Raw genomic sequence first — 27106 nt, 5'->3', positions numbered from 1 at the left:
GGGTCGCCCGACGGGAGCGTGCGGATGGGGAGACCCCTCCTGGGTGCCGCCCACCCCTCCTGGGTGCCGTCCAGTGGCGACGTGAGCCCTGAGCCCAGGCGACCCCAGTCCGGGGAGCACAGGGGACCTAAAAACACATTCAAAGGAGAAAACTGGATTCACACTGGGCACTACTGATGGCAAAGCAGTGGCACCGCCCCCCGGGCTCCAGTATGGAGACACCCCCAAGCTCGGTGGGCGCAGAGCCTGGCACACTTCCTCTGGGGAGGCCCGGAAGGGAGATGGGAGCCCTGCGCTGCTGTGTTGGGGGTCCCTCGCCCCTGGTCCGGTTCGAGGGCGTTGGGGGGGCTATTTCCTGGCTCCGGCCCCCAGGCTCCTCAGGTTGTTAACAAGATTTTTCCAGGGCTGAGCCTTTCGCTTTGTGATATTGGGGGGCCCGTAGGACTGGCGTCCCAGTAGCCATGACTCGTGGTTGGAGGAACGGGGGAGGGCACGTCCCCGTCGCGATGTCTGACGGTGGCAGCTGTGTGGCGTGGGGTGTGCTGAGTGGGGCTCTCGGCCCTGCTGGGTCGTCCTGGTCTTGAGGGGGCGAGCCCCGCGGTGCATCAGCGTGGCCTGCCGGGCATGCAGTGTTGAAGAAGAAAGGGGTCGTGGTCGCAGATGTTCAGATTAAATGCAGCGAATCCGCAGGCTGTGCAGAGCCGTAACCGATGGTCCTTTCTGGAAGCTTCTGGAGCCTCCGAGAAAACCCGACTTTCCTTGCTTTCCCAAGTCTGATAGCGTTTGGCTTGGCAATTAAGTTCCACAGATGGTTTCGTTGCTGGATCATCACTGTTTAACTGATTTCTCCATAAGAGGACTTTTGTACTTTTTGTTTTGATTCAGTTTAAGTTGATTCTTTTGCTCTTATTACGTTTGCAACAGGCGGCTGGCATCCCACCGGTTAAAAGTCACTGTTCACTGAATAGAAACCGTGACCAGCATGTTCATGGCACACAAATGGAGCTATTTCCCTGAGCTGTGTTTGTGGGTGTGTGTTGATCCGGGAGGGACCTTGAAAAATGCTGAGAGAACATGAGTAACTTTGATTTCACGGGGATGAAGTGGAGATGAAGCAGCCGCCCTGGGTATTGGGGGCTGAGTGCCCGAGGGGCGGCGCCGTCCCCAAACTCCCAGAAACCCCGACTGTCCTGCGCACGTCGCCGCCACGGCTCCGGCAGCAGTCGAGGATTCCTCCTGACGGCGATGGGCAGTGCTGCCCTGTCTGGCTGGAAGGATGTGCTGCTATGGAGGAGAGCTCAGACCTGGGGTGGTGGCGGGCGGGATCTGCCCTGGACCGGGGGGGCCACCAGCCGCGGGCTTCCCCCGCCCAGCTTTTCTCCGGGCACGCCCCCGACATCTATCGGGGGACAGTGGCAGCTGAGTTCGCTCTGATTGTGGCTGAAAGAGTATTTCCTTCTGGTGTTTAAAATGATCAAGGATTTTACTTGAGTCTGGCTTGATCCTGGAATCTTAAGCAATCTCTTATGAAAGGGCATTTGATGGAAGTATTACCACCCTTTTAGGTAAATAGTCAGGTCGACACACCACGAAGGACTTTCCAGAAGATCCTTCTTCAAGCACAGGTGAGCGTGTGCCATGTCCACGCCACGGGTTCTGACTTCCTGTGCAGACACCCCATTGTAATCACGTTGCTTCTGGGAGAGAGATCCCGCCCCAGACAAGTCACGTGTGGACACCCTGGCGCTTGGGAGTGGCGAGCTGATAGAAGCCCCCAAACGCCCTCGCCCACGAGATCCGGGCCTCGCCACATGGCAGCGCATGGCTCACCGCAGGATAGCCAAGGACGGTGCTTCCTGAACTCTCTACAGCCCGCCAGCTGGTGTCCGTTCACGTGGGTGAGACTCGTTTCCTGTGTCCCCAGGGCCTGGCGCCAACCCGAGTCACCTCCCTCCAGCCCCTCCACCCTCCTGCACTCAGAGCCCGGGATGCCCGCTCTGGGGACCGGCCAGACGGAGCCCAGGGAGCCGGCCACCTCCCCAGCCCAGGTAAGACGGGAGGGCGGCCAGCCACGTCGGGGCAGCTCCGGCCAGACGCCCGTCCACCGCGCATGTCCTTGTGGGCATGGCGCCCCAGAACCCGCGTGCTCAGCATGTCCTGGGCGAGCCTGTGTGGTCACAGCTGCTTTCCCGTCCACCCTCTGCTCCACAGTCCCCTCGGCCCCATGTCACTCAAAGTGACACAGGTGTCAGCTTTGCAGTAATAGTTGCAACATGTTGTATGAAGTTAAATCTGTTTTGATATTTAAATTAAAATAGTTTTTGGAGGCATTTCCCCCCTAATATACAGACTGATACAGCAGCAGGTTAAAAACCCAGTTCCTCAAACTGAGCAGCGCTGGCCCGTCTCCACCAGGTTTTGCCCCGGTGCCGATGGCTGCGTGTTTGTCCCGAGGCGTCTGAGATCCACTTCCTGTGCCTCAGGTCACAGCTGCTTATTTAAAGACAGGTCTGTTAGGTTCCACTGTTTCCCTGAAGGAAAAAATATTTAAGGAGGGAGAGCTTGAGCACATATTTTGTAATTTGAAATAAATCAAATGCTATTCCCCGTGCGTTTGAAAACAGGATGGTTTTGGTGGGAGGGGCAGGCGTTCGGTTGACGTGGAGTTTTCGCGCGTCCGTTCATCAAGAATTAACTGCAGCTTCCTTTCCAGACGCGTGGCGGTTTCCGTGCGGTGACTGGACGGGGACACAGTGAGTAGGGGGTGACGCGCGTCTGCACTCCAATCTTCCCGATTCCATCGCGTCCTGACGGCCTGTAACTCATCTGTCTCTCCTTCTAGGTCGACGTCCCTCGGACCGGGAGGCCTGGGCCGAGGGACGGGCCCCTCCGGAGGTGGCTCCAGCAGGTGCCTGGGGTTTCCACGGGGTCCGCCGGCCCGGCCAGGATGACCAGGGTCTCCTTCTGGCTCATTGTGTGGCCAGGAGCACTTTCACGGCCTCGATGGACTTGCCCAGGGCTCCACCCTGAAGTCAGCTAAGGAGCCCCAAGGAGACGGACGCCTCCGCTGCGGACAATGGTTTTGAGGCGGCCAGGCTGGAACAGGCGCTTGGCACTTGGGGGCGGACGCTTGCACGGGCCTCTCTGCCGCGGGCAGCCTGGCGTCGGGTCCAGGTGGCCAGCAGGTGATGGCAGAGCTGGCACCAGGCGTCGGTGTGAGCCTTTAGAACGGTCACTTCCCAATCCTTCACCAGGCCTGGTGAAGGCCTTTCAGTGCCCAGTGGTGGGCAGGTAGGACAGGTGTACCTCCAGCCTCCAGGCAGTGGGGAGCGCCAGGTCTTGGAACAAAAGGTCTCTGAGCCCGTTCCCTTCCAGAAAGATGTGAGGATGAAGCCCAGCCTCCACGACCTCGGAGTGCCCTGCCTGCCGCATGTGAGGGAGACAGAGTTACCAAACTGGCTGCCTCTCAGAAAGAGCACATTGTCCCTGCTGGTGTCCAGCCGCCCTGGACACGTTGGGCCCACGTCTGCGGGTGGCTGAGGGTGCAGCGACTCCAGGACCCTTGGCCAAGCAGCAGGTGGACTTAGGAAGGAAGCAGGCGGCCCATGCCAGGTTCCGAATTCCTGGAGTTGCCAGGCCCATTCCCAGCCCCTGTGGCCGTGGCCATGGTCAGGGCGTGATCCACGTGCAGCTCAGGCTGCCCACCTGCCCCAGTCCCTGCAGTCTTTATAATCATTAGATGAGTTCTGAAGATGGAGAAAAGTTGGGCTTTGAGAGAGGCCCAGGATGCTTGTTGCCAAGGTGACCTCACCGGAGCAGTGTCCCCGGGAGTTCAAAGACCTGTCGGTGGTGTCACTCCTTCTGAGAGGGTTTATTAAGTGCCTGTTTGCGTATAAACAACATTTCTGAGGAAAGGAAGCTTTCCTTTCCTTTTTTGCTGGTCACGGTGGGATTTTCGGCTGCTAGGTCGCAGAGGTTGTGTGTCCAGACGGGGTTGCGCTGTTGTAGAACGCACGTGTGCTCCACCCACGTTGGGCCCTGGGCCACCTGCGCCCCCAGGGATGCGACCCTGTGGCTGCTTCCCTGTTACTTGCTCGCTTGTGGGACTTTTCCCTGCGTGGGTGGAGCGTGACCTGCGCCTGCAAGGAAGCCTGCCCTGTGGAGAGGCCCCGCACTGTTGTGCGAAAAGGCTTTGTTAATTTTTTTAAATAATGAAGAAATTTCAGAAAGTTTCCGTTGTACCTAAAAGAAATAGGTTTGTTCATTGAAGCAGTATTTACAATATCCAAGATATGGAAACAACCTGAGTGTCCATCAGTGGATGAATGGATAAAGAAAATTCAGTGTGTATACACACACACACACACACACACACACGTGGGATATTACTCAGCCATAAAAAAGAATGAAATAATGACACTTGCAGCAACATGGATGGATCTAGAGCTTATCATACTAAGTGAAATAAGTCAGACAGAGAAAGACAAATACTGTATGATTTCACTTACATATGGAATCTAAAAACAAAAACAGACAAACAAAAAAAACAAACCGGGCTTCCCTGGTGGCGCAGTGGTTGAGTCTGCCTGCCGATGCAGGCGACGCGGGTTCGTGCCCCGGTCCGGGAGGATCCCACATGCCGCGGAGCGGCTGGGCCCGTGAGCCATGGCTGCTGGGCCTGCGCGTCCGGAGCCTGTGCTCCGCAATGGGAGAAGCCACAGCAGTGAGGGGCCTGCGTACCGGAAAAAAAAAAAAAAAAAAAAAAAAACCCATAGGTACAGAGAACAAACAGTTTGGTGATTTCCAGGGGTGGGGGTGGGAGAAATGAATGAACTGTTTTGGTGCATTTTTTAGTTTACATGAGTTGAATTTCTTTTTCAGATATAGAGAGAAAGAGAGATAATATCTTTTCTTTTAAAAAAGATGTATAGATGGTAAAGTGATGGGAACATAGGAAACATTTTAAGATAGATGGCCCCTGAGTTTGTTCTTAGTTCTAATATTATTTCCCTTAAAACAGTACTGTCATCCAACGTAAGAAATTTTAAGCAAGTTCATTTAGGTATTCCATTGCTTACATTTTATTGAATTTCTCATTGAAACATCCTGGCTCAGGAATTGATTTCAAAGAGTTTTGAAAAATTTATCAATATGTAATGTTAATCTTTCTTGAATACAAAGGATTGCAATAATAAAAGGTTGGTAATTTAGGTCTCTTTACTGCCACAAAACTTGCTCCATGTCTACAAGTTTACTGTGGGCTTCCTGGCCTATTACCACTTTCACAAAATGTGACTGGGTGACCTCACAAACTTGTGTACCAACCATGTGCTGTAGGGTGTGTGTGCATGTGTGTGTGTATGTGTGTAGAAATGGGGACTCCTACTTGATTGGGGATACTAACTTACTGTTTAGACTGCATTTAAAATATTTAAGAATCCAGTCTGGATCATTGTCAGTTTGGTGGTTGCACATAACTCAGGAGCTAAGAAAAGGCACTAATTTATTTTAAAGAAAGAATTCTGAAATAAAATTTGAATTTCCAGTTTTAACCATGACTAGCTTGTATTGGGCTTACCCTCCAGGCAAAAACTACCTGAAAAGCTGGCCTCCCAAAACCACGCACACATATACATACATACACACACTTACATACACATATACACAAATATAGACACACACATAGACACACACACACACACATCCTGGGGAGCAATCAGTACAGGTGGGACGTGAAGGCTACAGTCCTTGAGGGAAGGAAGAATCTGTAAAAAAGAGTCCAGCGAACCTGCTGGAACTGAAAATACAATGTGTGAGGCTGGGATCCATTAAGTAGTTTACAGCAGTCTGGGTACCACCTGAGACAGGACGAGGAGACTGGAAGACAGAGCGATGGAGAGGATCCAGGCTGAAGCTTAGGAAAGAAAAGCATGGGGACAAGCAAAGACACACAGAGGAGCAGTGCAAATGTCTAATACATGTGTAATTGGGGTCCAGAGGAGAGAGGAGAGAAAATGGAGCAGAAGCAGTACCCGAAGAGACAATAGCAGAGAACGTTCCAAAACTGATGAAAGATATCAATCCACAGATTCAAGAAGCTCAGCAAACCCAAAGCAGGATGAACACTAAAATAAAACAACCACCAAAAAACAAAACTGGGCATGTTGTAGTCAAACTACTGAAAACCAAAGACAAAAATAAAAATCTTGGTCTTCCCTGGTGGCGCAGTGGTTAAGAATCCACCTGCCAATGCAGGGAACACGGGTTCGAGCCCTGGTCTGGGAAGATCCCACATGCCACGGAGCAACTAAGCCCATGCGCCACAACTACTGAAGCCCGTGCACCTAGAGCCCATGCTCTGCAACAGGAGAAGCCACTACAATGAGAAGCCCGTGCACCACATTGAAAAATAGCCCCCGCTCGCCACAACTAGAGAAAGCCCGCGCACAGCAGCAAAGACCCAACACAGCCAAAAATAAATAAATAAATATTTAAAAATATAAAGGTTTTTTTTAAAAAAAAATCTTAGAAGCAGCCAGAGGAAAAAGACATTAAGAGGAACAACATCGAGATTGACATCTGACTTTTCAATGGAAACGATGGCGCTAGTCTCTGAGGCGCTGCAGAAATGCCGAGACCAGTATTCTATACCCAGCAAAAGTATCCCCCAGAGACCAAGGCTACGTGATGACAATGTCACACAAAGAAAAGAAAACCGAGGGGATTCATTGCCGGCCGACAAGAAGTACTAAAAACCAGCCCTCCGTAGAAAGATCTTAATCATTTAAGGCAATATTTACGGCTCCTTGTGGGGTTTTTGACTCAAATCAGAGCATAACGCATGACACAAACAGCACAAAGGGGGGAGGCGGGGGCGGCAAGCTTGGCCGTTGGATGAGTCTTGCCTTTTCTACAAAGTTGCAATGAATAATGGCAAAAATCATCACGTACAGCTCAAAGGCTTATGAAGAGAAGAATGGGATAATGCGTGATTAATATGAAAGCAACAAGCAAGGAAGTTTAAAGGAACAAAACCATAAAAGGACAGAATAGAACACACATAGGGAGATGGTAGACGTCACCCAACTCTACTAATAAGCCTGTTATTACCAATGGACTGAACACTGCAGGAAAAAGAAAAGATTATCAGCTTGCTTTTTAAAGAAAATTTGTTGTTTGTAGATAACATGCTTTGTAGATAAGAGCACAGAAAGGTTTCAAGCAAAAAGATAAAAAAGAGAAAGCAAGGAAACACCAGCCTAAAGAGGCTTATTGATGTCAGCAGCAAAGTAAACTGGGAGGGGTGTTGCTCTAAGGCCACTACACGATGACAAGAGAGTTCAGTGGGAAACGCAGACCCTGAAATGCATAGGCTTGCTTCTTAAATATATGGAGTGAAAATTGACAGCACTAAAAGGAGAAAGAAACAAGTCCACAATTAGAGTTGAGAATTTTAAACAAATTTCCTCAGTAACTGATAGATCAGCATACAAAATGTCAGTAAGGATGGAGAAGGTTTGGACACAGTTTTCACATATTAACCTGGAATTCCTGGAATAAACCCACCGAGTCACAAGATGCTGTTCTTTTTCTATACAGTTGGACTCAGCTTGCTATTTTGTTCAGGAGTTTTGCATCTTTTTTCAGAGAAGTATTGGCCTGTAACGACATGGTTAACCAAGTCATACATTGCACCAGACAAGTGCAGAACATTCCAAATGCACAGGAAACATTTACAAGATAGACCAAGCGGGAATGTGACGCAGGTCTCAGCAAATCCCAAAGGATGGAATCATGCGGACTGTGCTCTCTAACCTCAGTGAAATTAGATTGAAAAAATCAACAATAGAAAGATACTAGAATAAGTCACAATGGAAATTATAAAATATTTTGAACTGAATGATAATGAAAATTCAACATATCAAAACTTGTAGGATACACCTAAAGTGGTATTTAAGGGAAATTTATAGCTCTAGTTGCACTTATTAGAAAAGAAGGAAAGTTCTAATTTGGGCGGTCAAGAAGTGAGAAAAAGAATAGCAAATTAAACCCAAAGAAAGCTGGAGGAGCAAAACAGAGAGCAAATATCAATGAAACAGAAAGCAGACAGACAATAGAAAAATGACCAAAGCCAAACGCCGGTGCACTGAAAGATGAATGAAACAGACAAACTCCTATCACAGTGATCTGTAAAAAGAGAGGGAAGTTGATTGTCAATAAAAGGTATAAAAAAGATCATTGCTAAGATCCTATAGACGTTAGAATGATAGTAAGAGAATATCGTGAACAATTTTGTGCTAATACCTTTGACAAGTTGGAAGAAATGGGCAATTTCCCTGAAAAACACGGTGTATCAAAACTGAGCAGAGGGCAGCCCCGTTGGGCACACGGGGCTGCCCCTGCTTGTCTGGTCGTGGGGTGATCAGGCTGGGATTGTGACTCAGAGTGTGAGAGCTGGTAGAGGACAGGGTGGCTCTGGCTTGGTCGCCAGGAAGCTGTGCTCACAGCCCGGTTATTTGTCATCTCTTGGAATGCCCCCCACCCCCCGCCCCGGGAGGGCAGCCCTGCCGTGGTCACAGGGCCCCAGACGCCGCAGGGTGCAGAGACTGGGAACAGGGTCAACGCAGACAGCGGGGGCTCCAGGGGAGGAGGGGCAGACGCCCAGCCTGACAGCGGCCGAGGGGGCCAGGCAAAGAGGCCGTGGGTGAGGGTCTGACTGGACCGTGACGTGGGCCCCGTCAAGGACGCTGGGGCGGGTGGTCTTTCCAACATGGGGACCCGAGTGAGCTGGATGCTGGCGCGGATGAATCTTGATTCCTGCCTCAGAATTAAGATGGGAATGACCACAAACCTAAACGTGGTTCGCAGGGGACGGTGGTGCTTGTGATCATGGTGATGGGCAAAGTTTCTTAAGCACTTGTTTTTTTTTGTGGTACGCGGGCCTCTCACTGCTGTGGCCTCTCCCGTTGCGGAGCACAGGCTCCGGACGCGCAGGCTCAGCGGCCATGGCCCACGGGCCCAGCCGCTCCGCGACATGTGGGATCCTCCCAGACCGGGGCACGAACCCGCGTCCCCTGCATCGGCAGGCGGGCTCTCAACCGCTGCGCCACCAGGGAAGCCCTAAGAACTTCTTAGGAAGCACTCGCGATGAAAGTTTGATAAAATTTTTTATTAAAAAAATTAACATATGGGACTTCCCTGGCGGTCCAGTGGTTAGGGCTTGGAGCTTCCGATGCAGGGGGCCCGGGTCCAATCCCTGGTCAGGGAACTAAGATCCCCTATGCCATGCAGTGCAGCCAGAAAATTAAAAAAACAAACACACACAAAATACCCCCAAGAATAAAACATCAAAGGAAAAGCAGCTCAGTGAAGGGTCAGACGTGACAAGCACGTCACAGAAGAGGGCGTGTGAATGACCGCGGCGAGGCGTCGGCGGTGGCTGGGAGACGCTGATTCCACTGGGGCCCACATGTTCTTCTCAGGTGCGCGTCCGGCAGAAGTGAGAGCCTGGCCCACTGCCCGTCGCTGCCGAACAGGCACGGGGTCCTGTGGTCACGTGGATGACAACATGGCAACGAGCAAGGCCACACCTGGGTGTCAGGTCCCCACAGACCGAGTTGTAGCCCAGCGTTTGGTGATGGGTAGCCGAGCGGCCGTCGCCTGGGGTGGGTGGTACTGACCGGCCGCAGGCCCCTGGGTGTGCGGCGTCCTGTTCGGGTGGTGGTTCCCAGGCCTTTCTGCAGGTGAAAGCTCACCGAGAGGTACACTTAAGGTGTGTGCGCGCCACGTATGGTTCAAAACCTTCCGAAAGTAATTTGGACACGTCATAGCTTCACTATGTTCTGACACACGATGAGTGGCGGCCGCGTGAATGTATAAATGGAAGAACAAAGTTTGGTCCACGTTAGAATCCCTTTCTGAAATGCACTTGAAGTGCAGTGTCTTGAGAATTACGATCAGAGGAAGAGTACAAATCCAGGACAGTGACGGACTAAGGACTTGAGTGCCTTCCGGAGGAGCCTCCCCTCTGCTCACCTGCCACCTGCCAGGGCCTTCCGTTCGCTGGCGGTCCCTTGGTGTCCTGTGCGTTATCGTGAAATCGTTCTGGAACGTTCACTCGTCAGTGACGTTTACGACAGGTCTGATTCTCTGCAGGGCTGCGCGGAGACGTGGCTTCCTCTAAGGCTGCTTTGCTGAGTGGTATTCTCGTATGTACGTTTCTGCAAAGTTGTAGCTCAGTGTTGCTGCACTTCATACTTTAGATAATCTGGTGCCAGCGTCTGACGTCACTTCCTCATTTGCAAGCTCGCCGTTCATCCTGGACACTTGGTTCCAGACAAAGGGGCTCCATTTTGAGGGCAGATGGGTAGAGAGTGTCTGTTTCAATTTGATGCTATTTGTGCTTTTTCATGTATTTCAATTACTTTTTCTCTATGTGGATTTTTAAGGCTTTATTAGTGTGCTTATGGGAGTCAAACTACATGACGTTGAAAGGTTTTCTAAGACATATAGACTGTAAACCACGCGTTATGGAAGTGTTAGCTTCTTTCCCATGTGAAGTTATTATTATTATTATTTTTTTTTTTTTGCGGTACGCGGGCCTCTCACTGTTGTGGCCTCTCCCGTTGTGGGACACAGGCTCCGGACGCGCAGGCTCAGCGGCCATGGCTCACGGGCCCAGCCGCTCCGCGGCATGTGGTATCCTCCCGGACCGGGGCACGAACCCGTGTCCCCTGCATCAGCAGGCGGACTCTCAACCACTGCGCCACCAGGGAAGCCCAATGTGAAGTTATTTTAATCATAACAGTCAATGAAAACTTTCCTCAGTACTGTTCATGAAAGTAGTGGGTTGCATGGTGCCCTCCACCCAAAAGACACGTGCACATCCTAATTCCTGGTACCTGTGAATGTGACCCTTTTTGGAAAAAGGGTCTTTCCAGACATAATTAAATTAAGGATCTTAAGATGACATCACCTTGGAATATCCAGTTGGTCCTAAATCCAGTGATGGGTGTCCTGGGTGTCCTTATAAGAGACAGGAGACACAGACACAGAGGAGAAGCTATGAGAAGACGGAGGCAGAGACGGGAGAGATGCAGCCACAAGCCCAGGGCCGCCTGGGCCTCCAGAAGCTGGAAGAGGCAGGAAGGACCCTCCCCTGGAGCCTCTGAAGAGAGTGCGACCCTGCCCACACCTTGACCTCAGATGTATGGCCTCCGGGACAGAGAGGACAGGTGTCTGGTGCTTTAAGCTGCCCAGTTTGTGGATATCTGGGACTTCCCTGATGGCGCAGTAGGTTCAGAAGCCTGCAGCTGTGTGCCCAGTGGAGGCGTGGGGCGGGGGTCACGCTCATGTTCGCGCAGCTGAACTGTGTTTCTGGGGAAAAAGTACAGCACTTATGTTCAGAGATGAGTGTTTTTTTAACATGTAGGTCTGAATTGTTAAATGCAGCCTAGAGTAAATAAGTCAGATTTTAATTTTATGTTTATAGAAGCAAAATAGAAAGCAGAAAATAACTCAAAAAAGTTATTTGAAATAAAATAACCTAAAAGCTTGTCTCCTCACCTGCCTTTTCCATCCCAGAGTGGGTGGTGCACTTGCTGTGTTCCGTGCTGACGTGAAAACCGGGGTCTGTGCTGGGGGAACCGGCGGGAGGCAGGTGTGGAGGGCCGTGCTGCTGCCTCGTCGACCAGGCGGGTTGGGCCGGGCCTGGTGGTCAGACAGGAAGGGAGACGTAGAGTGGGGGCTGCCAGGTGCGGTCCATCCAGACGTGCCAGGCTAGGTGCCCTTCCCTCTGTCCTGTCTTGGACCCTCACCCGGACCCACCTGTCTGCGGGCCCTCCGTGGGGAGGCTGGAGCTGCCACCCGGGAAGGGCTGCTTCCTCGTGGGTCCAAGAGCTGCCGGATGCTCTGGTCGCCCCTGCAGCTGGGACCCCGGCCTACAGCCTTGCAGGGAGCAGCTCTGCTAACAGCGGTGACCACCATCTGTGTCCCGCGTACCGGAGCATGGCCTTGGCCCTCGGGAGGACTGAGGGTGCGTGGCCCACGGGGCCCGACGGCCGGCATGGCCCACTTCTCAGGATTTCTCTCCAGGGGCAAAGGTTCCTTTGTAAGCACTTTGCTGAAGCATTGTTCACAAGGGTAAAAAAATGGAAACACTTTACATGTTTGTTGAACAAATCATGGTGTACTCGCACATTTAAGAACTTAACGGTTAAAAATCGTAGCACGAAAATGTGGTCACAGCCGTCATGCTGTGAACTGTGGCCGCCTTGCGTGAAGGGGTACGGGCGACTGTCCATGCCTCTCGCCTCTCGTCTGCCCCAGCTCCCAGCCACATGCATGTCGAAAGCTCCTCCACGTGAGAAAATGCCTTACTTCTTAGGACAGGGCTTGGATTCTCAGAGACACCTGATGACTGCCCAGCCTTTGTGGGGACGTGGGGCCCCTTCTGGGTGCACAGACACCGTCAGGCAAGCGGGCGGCTGGGCCCCAGGGGTGGCATCGGTCATGAGCTGTGATGGGGTCCGCACAGCCGTTTTGCGGCCGTGATGGCCTCCCCTGGTGAAGCTGTCTGGCCTGCGCGTGGACAGGGGTCATCCTGGGCGGTGTGTCCCTGGTGCCTGCCATCCGTGGGTGCGGGAGATGCCAGAGTGAGAGCTCTTGGGTCCATGAGAATGGCCAGGCTCCTGGCAGGCCCTGCAGACGGCCTCACTGACCGGTGTTCTGGAAGATAAAGAAATCTGGTTGCTTGATTATTTAGGCACCCTTTAAGATGTCTCAGGAGAAAATGTACGGCTTGTTTAAGAAGCAAAATAAAACGTTACACCCAGTGTTGCCTGGTGTGTTTCAGGGATGGAGGCGCAGAGTGAGTGCCAACCTCTCGATGCTCAGGGGACCTGGGTGCGTCCAGGGCCTTGGGCTCCGTGTCACTGCAGTGCACCTTCCAGTTGGCACCATTTCTATGGCGACCTGCCCGGGGCTGGGTCTGAGCACCGGAATGGATTGGAGGCCTGGGGCACGCTTCACGCTTCGCGGAGATGGCGGCGAGGGCCCTGCCCCCGTGTGATGTGCGGGGTGGCCCGGGGTTGGGGGAGCTGGGCAGGATGGAGCCGTCCCGTCGTTTGTGCAGCGGCCCGGCCGGCTCCCTCGAGTGAGAGGGGTCGGCTTGGGTCACCTTGGCTTCCCCGGCTTCTCTGCACGCCGTGGGCTGGGTCACTTGCAGCCTCTGTTTTCTTACTTCCCTCTGGCACTTCCGGGGGCAGCTGTGGGCGTGGCCGGGGCCCGGCAGGCACGGACCCTTCGTGGGGTCTGACCGGGGCTCCCGCTGCTGCTGTGCATTCCTCCCCCTGCCTGCCTTTGGCCTGACCGTCGGGACCCTTGGTCTGTCCCCTGGGTGCAGGTGCTGGGGTGTGGCCGGTGAGCGCTGTGGGTGGGGTGAGGGCTGGGTCCGCTTCCAGAGGCCCGAGAGCAGACATGGCCCCGGGCTCCCCACCCGGACGAAGTGCTGTCGAGCACCTGGGGGCTCCCAGCAGCCCTGGTGAGCTGGGGACGACCAGCCCGGGAGGCCTTAGGGCCGAGTCCTCGATGGATGCCCCTAGGCTCAAGAGGGGGGTCACTGTGGTGTCCGCGGGTGCTCGGCACAAAGGGCGTCACTCGGGGTGAGCTGCCCAGTGCCCGGGGGCCTCGCAGAGCGGGACTGACCCCACGGACCCCAACCCCTGAGCTCCCCCAGCCCCCTGGAATGTGGCCCCGGCCCGGGGGCCCAGGGTATCCCCGAAACATGGGGAGGGACAGCTTGCTGTGCATCGGGGGCTGGTGGCCTCTCGCTGGGCCGTGTCCAGCAGGTGGCACCCCTGCCCTGGCTGCGCCGTGCGGACACGTGGACGGGGCGGAGACGGGTCCGCGCTCCCGTGTCTGTTGATTCCGCGCGTGCACTCGTGTGTTTTAGGGGCTGACACGGGAGGTACTGGCTGATGTGAGAAGCGTGCTTTCTTAGAACGTGGGAGCAGCCCTCTCTGCTCTGGGCCAGGCTGACTGGAGGCTCTCGACCCCCAGCCCCACGGGACAGCCGAGCGCGAGCGGTGGGTGGGCTGTGCAGGGTCCGCAGGCTGACCGGCCGCCACCTGTCTTGCAGTGAATGAGTTCACGGTCATCAGGAAGAAGTTCCGCTGCCCCTACTGCAGCTTCTCGGCCATGCACCAGTGCATCCTCAAGAGACACATGCGCTCCCACACGGGCGAGCGGCCCTACCCCTGCGAGATCTGCGGGAAGAAGTTCACGCGGCGCGAGCACATGAAGCGGCACACGCTGGTGAGCGGGCGCAGGGCCACGTGGGGCCGGCATGTGGCTAGTGGGGGCTTGGCGTGGGTCAGCATGGGGTCATCATGGGGTCAGCGTGCGGTCAGCGCAGGGTCGGTCCAGGGCACGCTCTGCATGGGGCTGCGGTGTCCGGGCAGGATGGGGCCCTGGGCTGTCCAGGATGCCACGGGAAGCCCTGAAGTGGGGTCCGCCCGGCAGTGGGAAAGACCAGGACAGCGGGGAGGCACCCCAAGCCCACATCCCTCCTGAGCAGCTCTGCCCCCGGCCCCAGGTGCAGAAGGGCAGGTGAGCACATCGCCCCGCAGCCCCACTCCTCAGCTTCCCCTTTGGGACCCCCTCTGCTCCAGCCCGGCCTCTGCAGGTGCTCCCTAACCTGCCAGGACCCTGCCCCTGCCCCCCGGCTCCTGCCACGTGGCCACTTCCTCCGTGCCCCACCCTGCAGTTGCCGTGGGACCCTGGCCTCTCTCCCCAGCAGCCCCTGGAAGGTTCTGACGGCCTGGCTCGCAGCTCAGGAACAGGTGCTGTGCAGATGAATTTGCTTGGCCAGGAAGTAATAGAAAAGGTCACCCTTGAAACAGGGAGGCAGATTCATCAAAACACAGCGTGAGGAACTCTTGGGTGGGTGAGAAACGAGGGAGGCCAGGCGGCTGGGGCATGGGTGGGGAGAGGACGCTGGGGTGATGTCATGAGTGAGGGGGCCTCAGGGCCACACGGGCTGGGCCGGACCCCCGCAGCACCCTGATCCTCTGACCAGCAGGAGGGGTGGAGGGGCCACATCCCTGCGGCGAGGGGGGCCGAGGCGAGACCTCAGGGGTGGCCCCAACGGGGTGAGCCACGCGAGGGAGCGAGGGACAGCCCACGGCCTGGGCCTCATTTGGGGCTGGGCTCCCCGGGGAGGCTCCCTGAGGCCAGGTGGAAAAGCTGGATGGGGAGGCAGCCCTCGGAGCCAGGGCCCAGGCTGGCGGACTCCCCCCGACGGGCAGGTTTGCAGGGCTGGGAGGCAGCTGAACCTCCCCTGACGGCAGAAGGGCAGCTTGTTCCTGCCCCACCCGCCCCGGGAGGCTTAGCCAGGGGGCAGGGGGTGGGTGGGCAGTCTCAGCAGCCGCCTCCCTGTGGAGCCGAGTTCTGGGTCTCCACGGCGCCCACATCCTTCCCCGCCCATCCATGTGTTCACTGGGACGAGTGTCCAGCCATCTGGTCCCGGAGGACAGGCTCCGTGGCTCCCTGGGAGCTGTCCCCACTGCCCAGCCCTGCTGTGACCGGACTGGGGTCCCGGAAGCCCTGGGTTTAAAATGTAACAAATGAAAAAGACCCAGGAAGGGTCCCGGGAGCCGAGTGACTTGAGGCTTCGTTTCTGGAATCAGAAACTGTGAGGCGGCCCAGCTCCTCCTGACGTCCGGCCAGGGCGCATCCGGCCTCTCGCCTGCCTAGGCTGGTTGGCAGCAGTCATAGGTCCTCGTGGTTGGGTTTCAGGGAAGGCTGTGACGGGGCAGACGTTCACGGTGGTCTGCGGGACCGCTGAGCTGGGAAGCCAAGGGCGCTCGGCCAGGCCCGTCGGTTGGAGAATTCAGAAAGGCAGGAGGCAGCATTCAAGCAGCAATCACGGTCCCCCTGAGACCCCCGACCCTGCCGCCCCGCGGGCTGGGCACTCAGCCCAGCTCCCGGCTGTCCTGACGGCTTCCCAGAAGGCAGGTGCCTCGAGTCCCTCTCGGTCACTGCTGTCCTGGGCTCCCATCACCTGTGCCCCCAGGCCCCCCAGGCCCAAGCCGGGAGCCGCCAGAGCCCTGGCCATCCCCTCATGGGGCAAAAGCGGGGGGCGGGCAGAGGTGAGCGCTCTGCCTGCTTCGCTGGGAGGTGTGGGGGCAGCAAGCCTCCGGGGTGGGGGGGGGGCACGGCCGGCCTAGTGCCCAGCAGCCCTCTGGGTGGGGGGAGTTCTGGCGGCACCTGCAATTCTGCGTGTTCCGGCTTTGTGCAGCGGCCCCCGGCCAGGGCTAGGGGTCTGAGCAGCCTAGCAGACTGCCCCCACCCACCCACATCTCAGCTTCTGGGCCACCCAGACCTCCCCCTCCACTCACTAACAGTACGTGCCCCCGCACTGACCATCATCCCCCCGCACTGACCGCCATCCCCCCTGCACTGTCCTTCGTCCCCCACACTGACCATCGTCCCCCCGCACTGACCACCGTCCCCCCGCACTGACCGCCATCCCCCACACTGACCGCCGTCCTCCACACTGACCGCCGTCCCCCACACTGACCGCCGTCCTCCGCACTGACCGCCGTCCCCCACACTGACCATCGTCCCCCACACTGACCATCGTCCCCCCGCACTGACCATCGTCCCCCCACATTGACCATCGTCCCCCCTTACTGACCGCTGTCCCCCCGCACTGACCGCCATCCCCCCGTCCCCCCGCACTGACCATCGTCCCCCAACACTGACCATCGTCCCCCCGCACTGACCGCCGTCCCCCACACTGACCACCGTCCCCCACACTGACCGCCGTCCTCCGCACTGACCATCGTCCCCCCGCACTGACCATCGTCCCCCCACATTGACCATCGTCCCCCCTCACTGACCGCTGTCCCCCCGCACTGACCGCCATCCCCCCGTCCCCCCGCACTGACCATCGTCCCCCAACACTGACCATCGTCCCCCCGCACTGACCGCTGTCCCCCCGCAGGTGCACAACAAGGACAAGAAGTACGTGTGCAAGCTGTGTAGCCGCGTGTTCATGTCGGCCGCCAGCGTGGGCATCAAGCACGGCTCGCGGCGCCACGGCGTGTGTGCCGACTGCGCGGGTGGCGGCGGGGCCGGGCCCCTGGATGGCGGCGGCGCCGAGGGCTCTCCTGAGCTGTTCGCGGGCGACGGGCCGTACCTGGAGGACCCCGAGGACCCACGCGGCGAGGGCGAAGAGGAGCTGGGCGAGGACGAGGACGACGTGGGCCTGGCCCCCGAGGACGCACTACTGGGGGACGACAGGGAGGTCGAGGACTCGCCGCGGGGGCCTCGCAGCCCTGCCGGGGGCACCGACAAGGACTTCACCTGGATCTCCTAGGCTGGGCCGGGCAGTGGGCCGCGGCCGCCCCCGCCTGCGTGCGCCCCGGGTCCCCTTCACCTGCTCTCCCCCACCCCTCGAGGACACCCGGGGCTCATAGGCGGGCGCTGCCCCAGCGAGTGGGGCTGGGGACGCGCGTGGGGCGGGTCTGAGCCCAGGGAGAGCCCTTGTCACCTCCCCCAGCAGGGGCGCGGGGCGGGCATCAGGGGTGCCCAGGACGCACCGGTCTGGCGTCGGACGCGCCGTGACGTGTGGTCCGGAAAGGGCCAGCGCTGGCTGTGGTCCCAAGTGTGGCCCCGAGGCCCGGGTCCGGGAGCTGTTAGGAGAGTTCTCCTCACCCTGGGCCCGTCCAGGGCCGAGTCCCCCCGCCTCCGCTCCCCCTTCTCAGCAGTGGGGTCACTGCTGGCGGCTGCCACTGCCCCCGCCCTCGAGGGCTGTGCCGTCCGGTGGCAGCCTGCGAGATCCAGGTCTGGCGTCCAGAAAGCCCCGCGGCCCCCCCGCCTCTGGGCTTTGGTGCTCAACACACAGCAGCAGCCGACCTCGGCCCGGGTGCCCAGGTGCTACCCACCCCCGAGGCAGCTGGGCAGGGGGCCCAGGTGCTACCCCCCCCCCCCCCGAGGCAGCTGGGCAGGGGCCCAGGTGCTCCCACCGTAGGGGCCTCCTCTTTCTTTGTGTGCACTTCTCTGGGCCGGCTCGCCCCTCCGCCCCTCCCGTCCTGCCGTGCCCAGGCCACTCCTGCTGACCGCTCCGGGCGGCTTGCCTTCGTTGCTGCTCACGCCGCCTGCGGGGGCCGCCCCTCCCCAGGTGCTCGGGCCCCAGTTCCGTGAGTAGCTAAGGAAACTGAGGCTGGCACGTGACATGGTTCTGTTTGGCGTTATCTTTCCCGCTCGACCACACTCGCAGACGTGTCTTTCCTTTGGTTTCTTCCCAAGCCCCCTCGCCGTCTTTTAAACACGCTTACGACCCCTTCTCTATCTTTTTTCTGAGAAGCCGGGGTCCCGCCGTGTGCTGTGAGGACACTGTGGGCCCAACCCCGGCCCGTCTCCCTTTCAGGCTCATGACACGTACATTCCATCCCCTCCACCCGCCTCGCTTGGGAGCCGCTGCGGGACACCGTGCCAGGGCCCCTTGGGTGCTGAGCTAGAGCCGAAGGAGACGCTGGCTTGATTTTCTCTCTCCCCACAGCCTGCAAGCCGAGTGGCTTTACTGCATTTCTCCCGGGTCCCATCTACTCTTTCTAGGTGGAGAAAGGCAAACCCCACAGAACCCTCCTTAGTAAGTGGCTGGCTGCGTGGACACGGACGGGTGCTGTCCTTGAAGCCCTGCCCGGGGAGGAGTCGCAGCGTCATTTTCTGTTTTGCCTTGTTTTAAACATAGCCACCTTTCTCTCAGTCAGAAGAGGGCTGCCCTCCCATCCTCAGCTGGGGACGCTGCGAACTCCTCAACGCCGGCATACTTAGGGAAGGGCCGGGCCGGGCCGGGGGCAGGAGCCCAGGGCAGGTTGGGGTGCCTCCGGGGCCGGTGCCCCGGTCTGCCTTTCACAGTGGGGCTCCCCACTGTGTACCTTTCCCCCACTTTCTAACCCCTTTTATAAACAGACTTACTTTCTTATCAAATGCGTTTGGAAACCAGACCTTTGCTGCCAAGCGTCTCTGGGTTTTGTACGGGGCCACCTCTCAGCCCGCCGCCCGCGCCCCGGGCCACCTTTGCGCCACACTCAGGACCTGCTCACTCCCGCTCTGGACCGTCCTGGCTGACTTTTAACGGGGCCCTCAGTGCCACAAGGGCATTTTCTTCCTCAAAACAATACCCTGGAAAACCGAGGGTCCCACCTCCCGCCCCCGAGCCCCGTGTGTTCACTATTCTCGTGTGCGGTTAACTCGAGAGCTGGATTTCAGAGATGCAGGCGAACACATCGCCTCCAGAGGCGTGGAGGGAAAGACGTGTAACGAAGGTTTCTTTTTTAACGTGATCTTTTTTTTCCCCAAATCAATGTTTAAACTAATAAATATTTTTTTATGAAGCGGAAAAGCGTGTAGATCACATCTCACGTTTTGTACCTTTCCGTCTGTGTGCGTCTGTGTTTGGTGTCTGCAACGCCGATGTGGGACGCGGTCCATCAGGCGGCAAGGTCTTGGGGGTGGGGGAGGGGCGGGGAACCAAGATTTTGTATCAAGCTCTGGATCCTGACCGGGTTGTATGCTTGAACTCTGGGTTTGGGAACAGTCACAACACTGCCAGGACTGGATAGGGACCTCAACTGAAAGAACACAGCTACTGCTTCCAACTTTGCACATCTTCCTTTTTAAAAAAGAGAACTCTGAAAAAATGCAAAAACTGGAACTTTTTGCAATATTATATGAAATATAATCTTATTTTCGCTCATTCTGTGACATGTGCAACTCTTAAGAAAGCCATACTTAATGGTGTTTTTATTTTTTAGATCCTATATTGTGTTTTGTATGTGGCCCTTTTTAGAACTACTTGTAGTGAGGGCGCTGTGTGTGTGCTTTTCTTAAATATTTATTTTTTCAACATGCTTTCAACCTGTCAACACAAACAAAACAGAAAAAGGGCAGTGTTTGAAGACTGTTGATTTTTTTCTGGGGATAATCTATATTATATCGACTTTATATGAATTACTATAAACCTGTGTTCGTATTGGAGATGCGTTTCATATTTGGGGCGTCTTTTGTAACTGGTCAGTGGGGCATCACGGCCGTCGCCTGCTTCCCCGGAGCCGCCGAAGGCCAACAGCGCCTCCTCCCTAGTGGTCCTGAGATTTCTTGTCCGCCGGGCGCACTCCGGGCCCGCCTGTGCGTCTCCTTTCTGTGACGGGATTAGTTAGACTTTCTTGCAAAGCGATCACTTTCAATAAACTGGGAAATTGCTGCTTGAGCAGATGCCTCGTGTGTGTTTCAGACAGCATCTCCTCCTCCGGCCTCACCCTGGGCAGAGGGGGCCAGAGAGTAACCCCCACCCCCAGCCCTCTGTGGCCTGGTTGCTGGCCTCCTGTCTGCCCACCGCCATCCCTGCCCATGGCGGGGTCCCGGCTCCGTGTCCCTCCCCCCAGGAGGCAGACACAGCTTTTGGAAAAATCCCGAATCTTTAATGTTACTCCTCGCCTGGTTCAGCCCAGACGTGAGACACCTGAGCTTGGCAAACACGGTACAAATGTGCACCTGGGCCCTCAAACAGTCAGATTAAGTGCGGGCAGGGGCGCCCCCTCCCCGACACCCCTCAAAGTGCATCGAGGACGGCCCCATGTGGCCCCAAAGCGGGGCCCGTCACACCCCTGACAAGTCCAGGGCCGACAGGTGGGGGGCGGCCACCCCTGGGGACCCCAGGCCAAGGGGACAGCTGTGAGGTTTGGCTTTAGTGCAAAAGGCCAAGAGGCTGGTTTCTTCAGAGGCACTTTGAGTGGTGGGGCCCGGGCCCCCCCCCCCCGGGTTAGAAAGAAGACCCTGCAGCTAGGAGAGGCCCCGGCGGGCGGGGCTCAGTCCAGGAAGCGCTGGCAGGCCTTCTTCCAGCGGCAGGCCGTGCACCACAGGTCCCGGTGCTCCACGCCATACACCTTCCGGCACTTCCTGGCGTCACCTCGGGGCTTCCTGGGGGACACATGGGGGGCATGGGGTGCTGTCGGGCCGGGAGCCTCCTGCCCGGTGCCTTCCCCGGCCCCTTCACACACACACGCACCTCGGGTTGGCACCGGGCTTGGTGGGCAGGGCGGGCGCGCAGGCCCTGACCGGGATGGGCTGTGGCTCCGGGTGGACGGGTGCCAGGCAGCCCTGAGAGGAGACACCGCTGTGGCCTCGCGCCCCTCCAGAGCCACCCGAGGCCTCACCCACCTGGCAAGCGGGGCCACTGGCGCACACCTGGGGGGCGGGCAGGGAGCTCAGCACCGGGGGTGGGGGCAGGGCGGGCGGGCGCAGCAGGCTGGGCAGGGCCGGGGGCTCCAGCGGCTCCAGGCGGGGGAAGGCGGGCGGCGCGGAGGCCGTGGGGGACCCCGGGGTCAGGCCAGACAGCCCATCGGTCAGCGAGTCCACGCCGACATCCAGCTCCGTGTAGTAGAAGTCCTCCTCGCCGTCGCTCTGCTCTGGCTCTGCCTGCCGCCTGCTGGGGGGCGGGGGGTGGGGTGCGAGCTGACGCAGGGGCCTGCCTGGTGCCCCCCGCCCCTCCCCCACCCCCGGCCCCGCCGCACCCCAGGTGCACCAGACGGATGTGTCTCTGCATCCCTGACGCCGAGCTCAGCACCTTCCCGCAGCGCTTCCACAGACACTGGAACAGCCCCTGCAGCGAGCTCTGGGTGACAGGGGGCGGTCAGCCTCGGCGCCCCCCACGTCCACCCTGCTCCAAGGGCTGCCCTGGCTCACCTTCCTCTTCCTCAGGGCAGGCTCCCCGAACAGGAAGTGGGCTGCCTCAGGTGGCAGCGGGGGCGACGGGGTAGATGGAGAGGACTGGTCACTGGCCGGGCCCCAGCCCCCATCCCCGCTGCTGCCGCTGCTGCCCGGTGGCCGCACCGGGGCCTCCCTCCGAGACTCCAAGCTGGGCTCTGCGGACACACACACCGGTGCCGGCATCAGGACTTTTGGGGGCCACGGCTGTGCTGCAGACGCTGCTGGCTACGAGTCCCTGAGTGCAAAACCTCCGCCTGTTCACCTGTCCACAGGTGAGCCTGGAGGGCAAAGAACCTCTTGGAGGAGGTAGTGGCCGGGAGGAGCTGACCACGGCAGCCCGGGGACGAGCCTCTCCAGCACAGAGAAGGAAGACCAGAAGAGCACGGGGTGGGGAGCTGCCTGGCCAGCCAGGTGGAGATGGACAGGTCACGGAGGCCTGCAGGCCTGGGGCACTGCAGCTTTGGCCGCAGGGAGGGGCCGTGGGGGTCCTGATGTCGCTTTAGGCCTCAGGAGATGGATGCACTTAGAAGATGGCATTCCAGGTGAGTGGCTCTGCTTGCCCCACAGCAGCTTGTAGGGTCCTGGAGGGACAGTGGTCCTGAGCCCTGCCGGAACCCCCCACCCCAAGCCAGGCCTCTAAGTCTCACCTGTGCTGAAGGCTACAGCCGGGGCCCCCAGCAGGAGGGGGCTGGTGGACAGGCTTGTGAGGGCTGCAGCAGCCATGACCTCGTCCAGCCGGGCTTTTCCTGGGGGGGCTCTGGAGCAGATGGGGATGGGGGGTGGAGGGGTGGGTAGGGCCCAAGAAGTACTCCAGGCCCGTCCCCGTCCCGGCACACGTGCAGGCCTGGGCACGTGTGTGCACCCAGCTCCCTCACTCCAGGAGCCGGGCAGGAGGCCCAGCTCCACCTCCAGCTCGGGTTGCCGAGCTCCAAATCCCCAGGAACCACCGGGAACAAGCCTGGGCTGGGGTCTTTCCAAAGCCCGACTTCTCTGCAGCCTGGGCTTTGTTCCACCGTGGCTCCTTCAGACCCTGCTGCTGGACAGGGGTCTGAGGCCCCGCCGGTGGGGCCAGGCCAGGCCAGCCCTCCCCGCAATCACACATTAACCAGGGTTGTGCAACAGCAGCTGCGGGCCTAGCGCCAGACCTGGAAGGGCGGGAGCAGCCAGCAGCCAGCAGCAGCCAGCGGAGCCTGGGCTCCAAGCACAAGCGGGTCCCTGGGCCCCAGCGGGCAAGGCCAGGGCCCGCCCCCGCCTGCGCAGCCAGCCCGGGGTGTCAGGCACCTGGGAGGGTTTCTCTCTCTGCAGACAGAGCTGGCGAGACAGCCATCAGGGGCCCCGGGATGCCTGGACAGTCGATTCCACGCGGGCCTCACAGCCTCCTGGGCACAGAGGCTGACAGGCGCCCCCTCCCAGTTCTGCGCTCTGGCTCTCAGGGTTTGGGGAGGAACAAGGCATACTGATACATGGGTCATTTCTGCTTAACTCCTCCAGGGCTGGAGAGCCGAAAGGCAAGGACAGAAACCCAGTTCAGGATGCTGACCTGCCCTCCACCGAGGCGCCCCTCGCAGGGGTGGGGTCTGGAAGGCTCCAGCCCGCGCCCCATCCACCACCCCTGCACACACAGGCGCACGGGTGCACACGCCCCCTCGGCCTGGCACGCGAACCCCGGCTCACCTATACCCTGGCACCGGGATGTGCGCCGACGGCGTCGGTGGCCCCGCCGCCCCCGCCCCCGGGGCCCCGAGGTCCGCGGCCCGCGGCTCCGGTTCCTGCGGCAGCGCGAACTCCACGGCAGGGCCCTGCGGACGCGGCCGGCTCAGCGCGGGCAGCGGCCGAGTCCCCACCCCCACCGCCAACCCGACCCGATGGTGCCCGCCCCCAAACTGGCTGCGGCCGGTGCGGCCCCGCCCTCGGCCCCGCCCCCGGCCGCCGCGGCGGGAAGCGCTCCGGGCGCCGGCCCAGCCCCGCCGGACCCACGGACACGCGCGGCGACGCGCCGCCCCCGCCCGCCCCGCCCCGGGGCCCAAAGTTCGTGCAGCCCGACGCCATCTTCGCAGCGGGAACTTTGTCGGCGCCCCCAGCCCGGTACCTGCGGCGGCGCGGGCACCGACACGGGCGCGGCCGCGGGGTCCCGGCCGGCGGCGCGGAGTGGGGGGCGCCCGCAGCCCGGGCCGGGCGCCGGGGGGCGCTCGGCCTCCATGGCCGGCCGGTTACCGAGGCTGCAGCGGCGAGGGCGGACGCTCTGGACGCGGCCCCGGGCCGGGCCGGGCTGGGCCGGGCTGGCCGGGCCACCGACCCCCGCCCTCGATCGGCCGCCGCCCGCGCCGCGCCGCCCGGAGGCTGCCGGCCGGCCCCGCCCCCTCCTCGCGGCCCGAGGCCCCGCCCGCCCCGCGCCCATTGGACCGCCCCGCGCCCATTGGACCGCCCCCCCCGCGCCCATTGGACCGCCCCGCGGCCACACCCCGCCCCTGGCCGGCTGCTCCCGCGCTGGCCGCTCCCGCGCCGCTCCGGGAGGGGGCCCGGATCCTGGCGCCCGCCCGCCCGACGGCCCCCGCCCCGGCGCCCCCGTCGCCGGGGCGGGCCGGCTTCCTCGAGGGATGCCCCTGCGCGAGCTGCCGGACCCGGGAGGAGGCCGCGTCTCCTTGGCGGCCTTCCCGGGAGCAGGTTATTCTTTAACGCACGACTGCCCACCTCCCGCGCCCCTTATGTAACTCCAGGGGCTGGGTGGCGGAGCCTTCCCTGTCGTTCAGGGTTCAGGTCCCACCTTGGGGTAGCCACCCTGTGGGCCGGCTCACCGCTCGGAGGAGCCCCTCGGCCTGAGGACCGCCCGCCAGGGCTTGCCTCCCTCCCCACTCGGTCTTCTGAGCCCGACCAGCCGGCGGCCCCAGGTGACAGGGCGCAGGTACCCAGCACCCCCAGCGGGAGGAAGCCCATTCCCAAGGAGAGGTTTTCACTCCTTCCAGACGCCACCCCGCCAAGCCTCCCAGGCTTTCAAGAAGAGCAGGCTGAGGTATAGCAGTGTTCATGCTCCCTGAGCTGGGGCTTTATTGAGACCCTGCCCTAGAGAGGACATGGCAGCCAGGACCCTAGGGACCCCATAGGCTGACAGCACTGCTATCCGGAATTCGTGCTGTTAGCCGCGTGTGGGGGAGGGGACTCTGTGGGAAGTGAGGGGTCGCACCCCATTCTGGAGGAAGGATCATCTGTACCTGGGTGTTCAGGGCAGAGGGGATGAAGACCCCTCCCCAGGCTTAGACAGGAAGCAGGGGGTCTCCATGCCCTGCACATGTCCTCTCCTGGTAGGAGTTGGAGCTGGGGGGTTCCAGGTGCCCGGGGGCCTCCGTCCCCTGGATGCTCTCATACACGTTTTCCAGGAGGCTCTTGTCCACGCCCAGGCCCCTGAGAGGGAGGACCTCGTAGGCCAGGTCCCTCCCCAGAGCCAAACTCGCTTCCCCACCCTTGGGGCCTGGCTGGTCTGTGGAAGGTCCTGGGTCCCTCCTTTTAGGCCTGCTGATCCTGGAATACAGGATGTCCACCTGGAGAGAGGAAGCCAGTCCAGGGAGGGCTCAGCACCACCCGCTCGGCCGAGGATCTGCCCAGTCCCGCCCACCCTACCTCACACCCTTCACTTCACCTGAGCAGCTGGGGTCGCCTCAGCTTTCCCGTGCTCCAGGCCTCGGGGGCCCCTATCTGTTCCCTTGAGCTTCTGGACACACGCATACTCAGCCCCCACGGGTCTGGCCTCGGGACCGGGCCTGGCACAGCTGCTGGTCAGCTGTGCCCCTGCCCACACCCCAGAGGTGACTGCCAGCCCGGTCCTGGGGATGGCAGCCAGCCCCACGTTGGAATAGGTGGCCTCAGGGCCGGTGGAGGGCGTGACCAGGGGCAGCTCCTGGTGTGGGAAGGCTGCCGGGGGCCTGGACGTCGTGCCTCTGGACGCCTCCAGCCATTGTGGGCGCAGATCCATGCTGGCAGGCTGTGGGGCTGAGGGTGGGGGCAGGGCAGAGATTACTTAGGGGTCCGGGGACGCCTGCCCGCTGCTAGGCCCCAGCCCTTCCACCAGCTCACCTCTGCTGCAGAGCCAGCTGCGGTGCAGCTCGTGCAGTCTGGTGTCCGACTTGCCGAGGGAGCAGTGGTAGGGTCGTCTCAGCAGTGACTGGGGGCAAGGAAGGCTGGCCGGTCCCCTGCTGGCCGCAGGGACACCCTGGCACTCACCGCTTCTGCTGGCATTACACTGCTCTGTGGCCCAGACAGCTGCCTCTGTGCCCGCTTCCTGGGTGCAGGAGGGTCATCAGAGCGGGGAGGCAGAGGTGCGGGTCAGAGGCGTCGGCCTCCGGTCCAAGGCCAGTAGGGACACGTGTGTGTGCGTGTGTGTGTGTGTGTGCGCGCGCGCGTGCACGCCTTGTGCTGCCAGAAGGTCCCCCACCCCGTGCTCTGACTCAGCACACAGGAAACCCCAGGGCTCAGCAGCCCCTCTCTCCTATGGAGGCCGAGGGGACACAGCCTCAGCGCCTACCCTCCCGCCTCTGCGCAGGGGCTGCTGGTGAGGGGTGAGGCATGCTCTGTCTGGCCCCCATGAGGACCTGAGTTGGCAAAGATGACTCAAGTGATGTCCAAGCACGGCCAGTTGAGGAGGGGCAGGGCAGCTGGGACCTGGCCAAGGCCCCACTGTGGTCACTGAGGCCAAACCTGAGAGCCGGGGAGGCCCCCAGGTCACACCCCAGGCTAGCAAGCCACAGGCCACAGACTCACCTACAGCCATGTCCTGCCCAGGCATGGCTCCTGTCCAGGTGATGCCCCCTAGCTGTCCACTACAGAGACTGACGCCCTGGGAGGCTGGAAAGCTGGGGGTCAGCAGGCAGGAAGGGCTGCTTTGGACACTGACCACCCCACCCCTGGCTCTCCATCCCTCCCCTCCAACTGCCCCTGCCATCGGACGTCCGCTTCCTGGAGTCCTGGCACAGGTGCCGGAGGTGAGGGGCCAGCAGCGTGGAGCTATCTCCGAAAGTGGGGGCCAGTCTGCTCAGACCCAGGGAGTGGGCTTTCCTCACCAGAGGGCCCAGGTCCCAATGCCCTGACCTGGTAGGGCCCATTCAGCACCTAGGGTGGCGGGCAGCTTGGGCACCTCGAGCCGCAAGGCCTCGTGTCGCCCTTGGCCCAGCTCCCCACCTAACTTCCTGCCCGTGCACCACGCCGCGTCTTCCCACGCAGCCGCCACGGCAGCTTCACCCACCTGCCGTGGCCCTGCCTGGGGCCTAGACGGGGCTTGGCAGGGGTGTGCTGCGAGCTGGTGCTGATCGGAGGCCCTAAATCCTGTTGTCTCCACCCA

At 59.9% G+C, this 27106-nt stretch overlaps 3 protein-coding genes across 9 annotated transcripts in view; 1 reads left to right on the top strand and 2 right to left on the bottom strand.

Moving 5' to 3' along the window:
* Positions 1–20278, top strand: part of ZBTB46 (zinc finger and BTB domain containing 46) — a 57267-nt gene extending 36989 nt beyond the window's left edge. For all 3 annotated transcript variants that reach the window (XM_067708766.1, XM_067708764.1, XM_067708765.1), the window contains 2 exons: positions 14138–14313; positions 17006–20278. In XM_067708766.1, the coding sequence (XP_067564867.1) occupies positions 14138–14313; positions 17006–17380 (551 nt within the window). In that variant the 3' untranslated portion in view covers positions 17381–20278. The remainder of the gene's footprint in view (positions 1–14137; positions 14314–17005) is intronic.
* A 189-nt stretch (positions 20279–20467) lies between these two features.
* Positions 20468–24175, bottom strand: SLC2A4RG (SLC2A4 regulator). Of its 5 annotated transcripts, none has more exons than XM_067708759.1 (8): positions 23867–24175; positions 23452–23576; positions 22425–22534; positions 21754–21932; positions 21582–21682; positions 21256–21493; positions 21077–21168; positions 20468–20988 (listed from the first exon to the last, which is right to left on the bottom strand). In XM_067708759.1, exons 1-8 carry the CDS (start codon positions 24173–24175, stop codon positions 20877–20879), a joined length of 1266 nt encoding a protein of 421 aa, XP_067564860.1. In that variant the 3' UTR covers positions 20468–20876. The 5 variants fall into 5 exon arrangements, with proteins under 5 accessions (XP_067564860.1, XP_067564861.1, XP_067564862.1 ...); XM_067708760.1 differs by having other exon boundaries at positions 21256–21496; positions 23867–24117; XM_067708761.1 differs by having other exon boundaries at positions 21256–21496; positions 21582–21670; positions 23867–24117.
* Positions 24176–24374: 199 nt separating this feature from the next.
* On the bottom strand, positions 24375–26073 carry LIME1 (Lck interacting transmembrane adaptor 1; the record flags this gene model as incomplete). Its single annotated transcript, XM_067708532.1, has 4 exons — positions 24375–25313; positions 25412–25761; positions 25846–25933; positions 25993–26073. Coding segments are annotated over 4 exons (804 nt in total), but the record flags the coding sequence as incomplete, so codon positions are not given.
* Between the last annotated feature and the right edge of the window lie 1033 nt (positions 26074–27106).

Source organism: Pseudorca crassidens, chromosome 15 (genome assembly GCF_039906515.1).
Source record: "Pseudorca crassidens isolate mPseCra1 chromosome 15, mPseCra1.hap1, whole genome shotgun sequence".
In the NCBI taxonomy this organism is placed as follows: Eukaryota; Metazoa; Chordata; class Mammalia; order Artiodactyla; family Delphinidae; genus Pseudorca; species Pseudorca crassidens.
This window is presented reverse-complemented; position numbering and strand designations above follow the sequence as displayed.

Excerpts from the sequence above, each read along its gene's own strand:
- SLC2A4RG (XM_067708759.1), bottom strand. The coding sequence starts at position 24,175 with ATGGGCGCGGGGCGGGCGGGGCCTCGGGCCGCGAGGAGGGGGCGGGGC. Across the intron at positions 23,577-23,866 it reads CGGTGCCCGCGCCGCCGCAG|GGCCCTGCCGTGGAGTTCGC; the intron begins GTACCGGGCTGG and ends CCGCGTCCGCAG. Across the intron at positions 21,494-21,581 it reads ATCCGTCTGGTGCACCTGGG|GCGGCAGGCAGAGCCAGAGC; the intron begins GTGCGGCGGGGC and ends GCCCCCCAGCAG.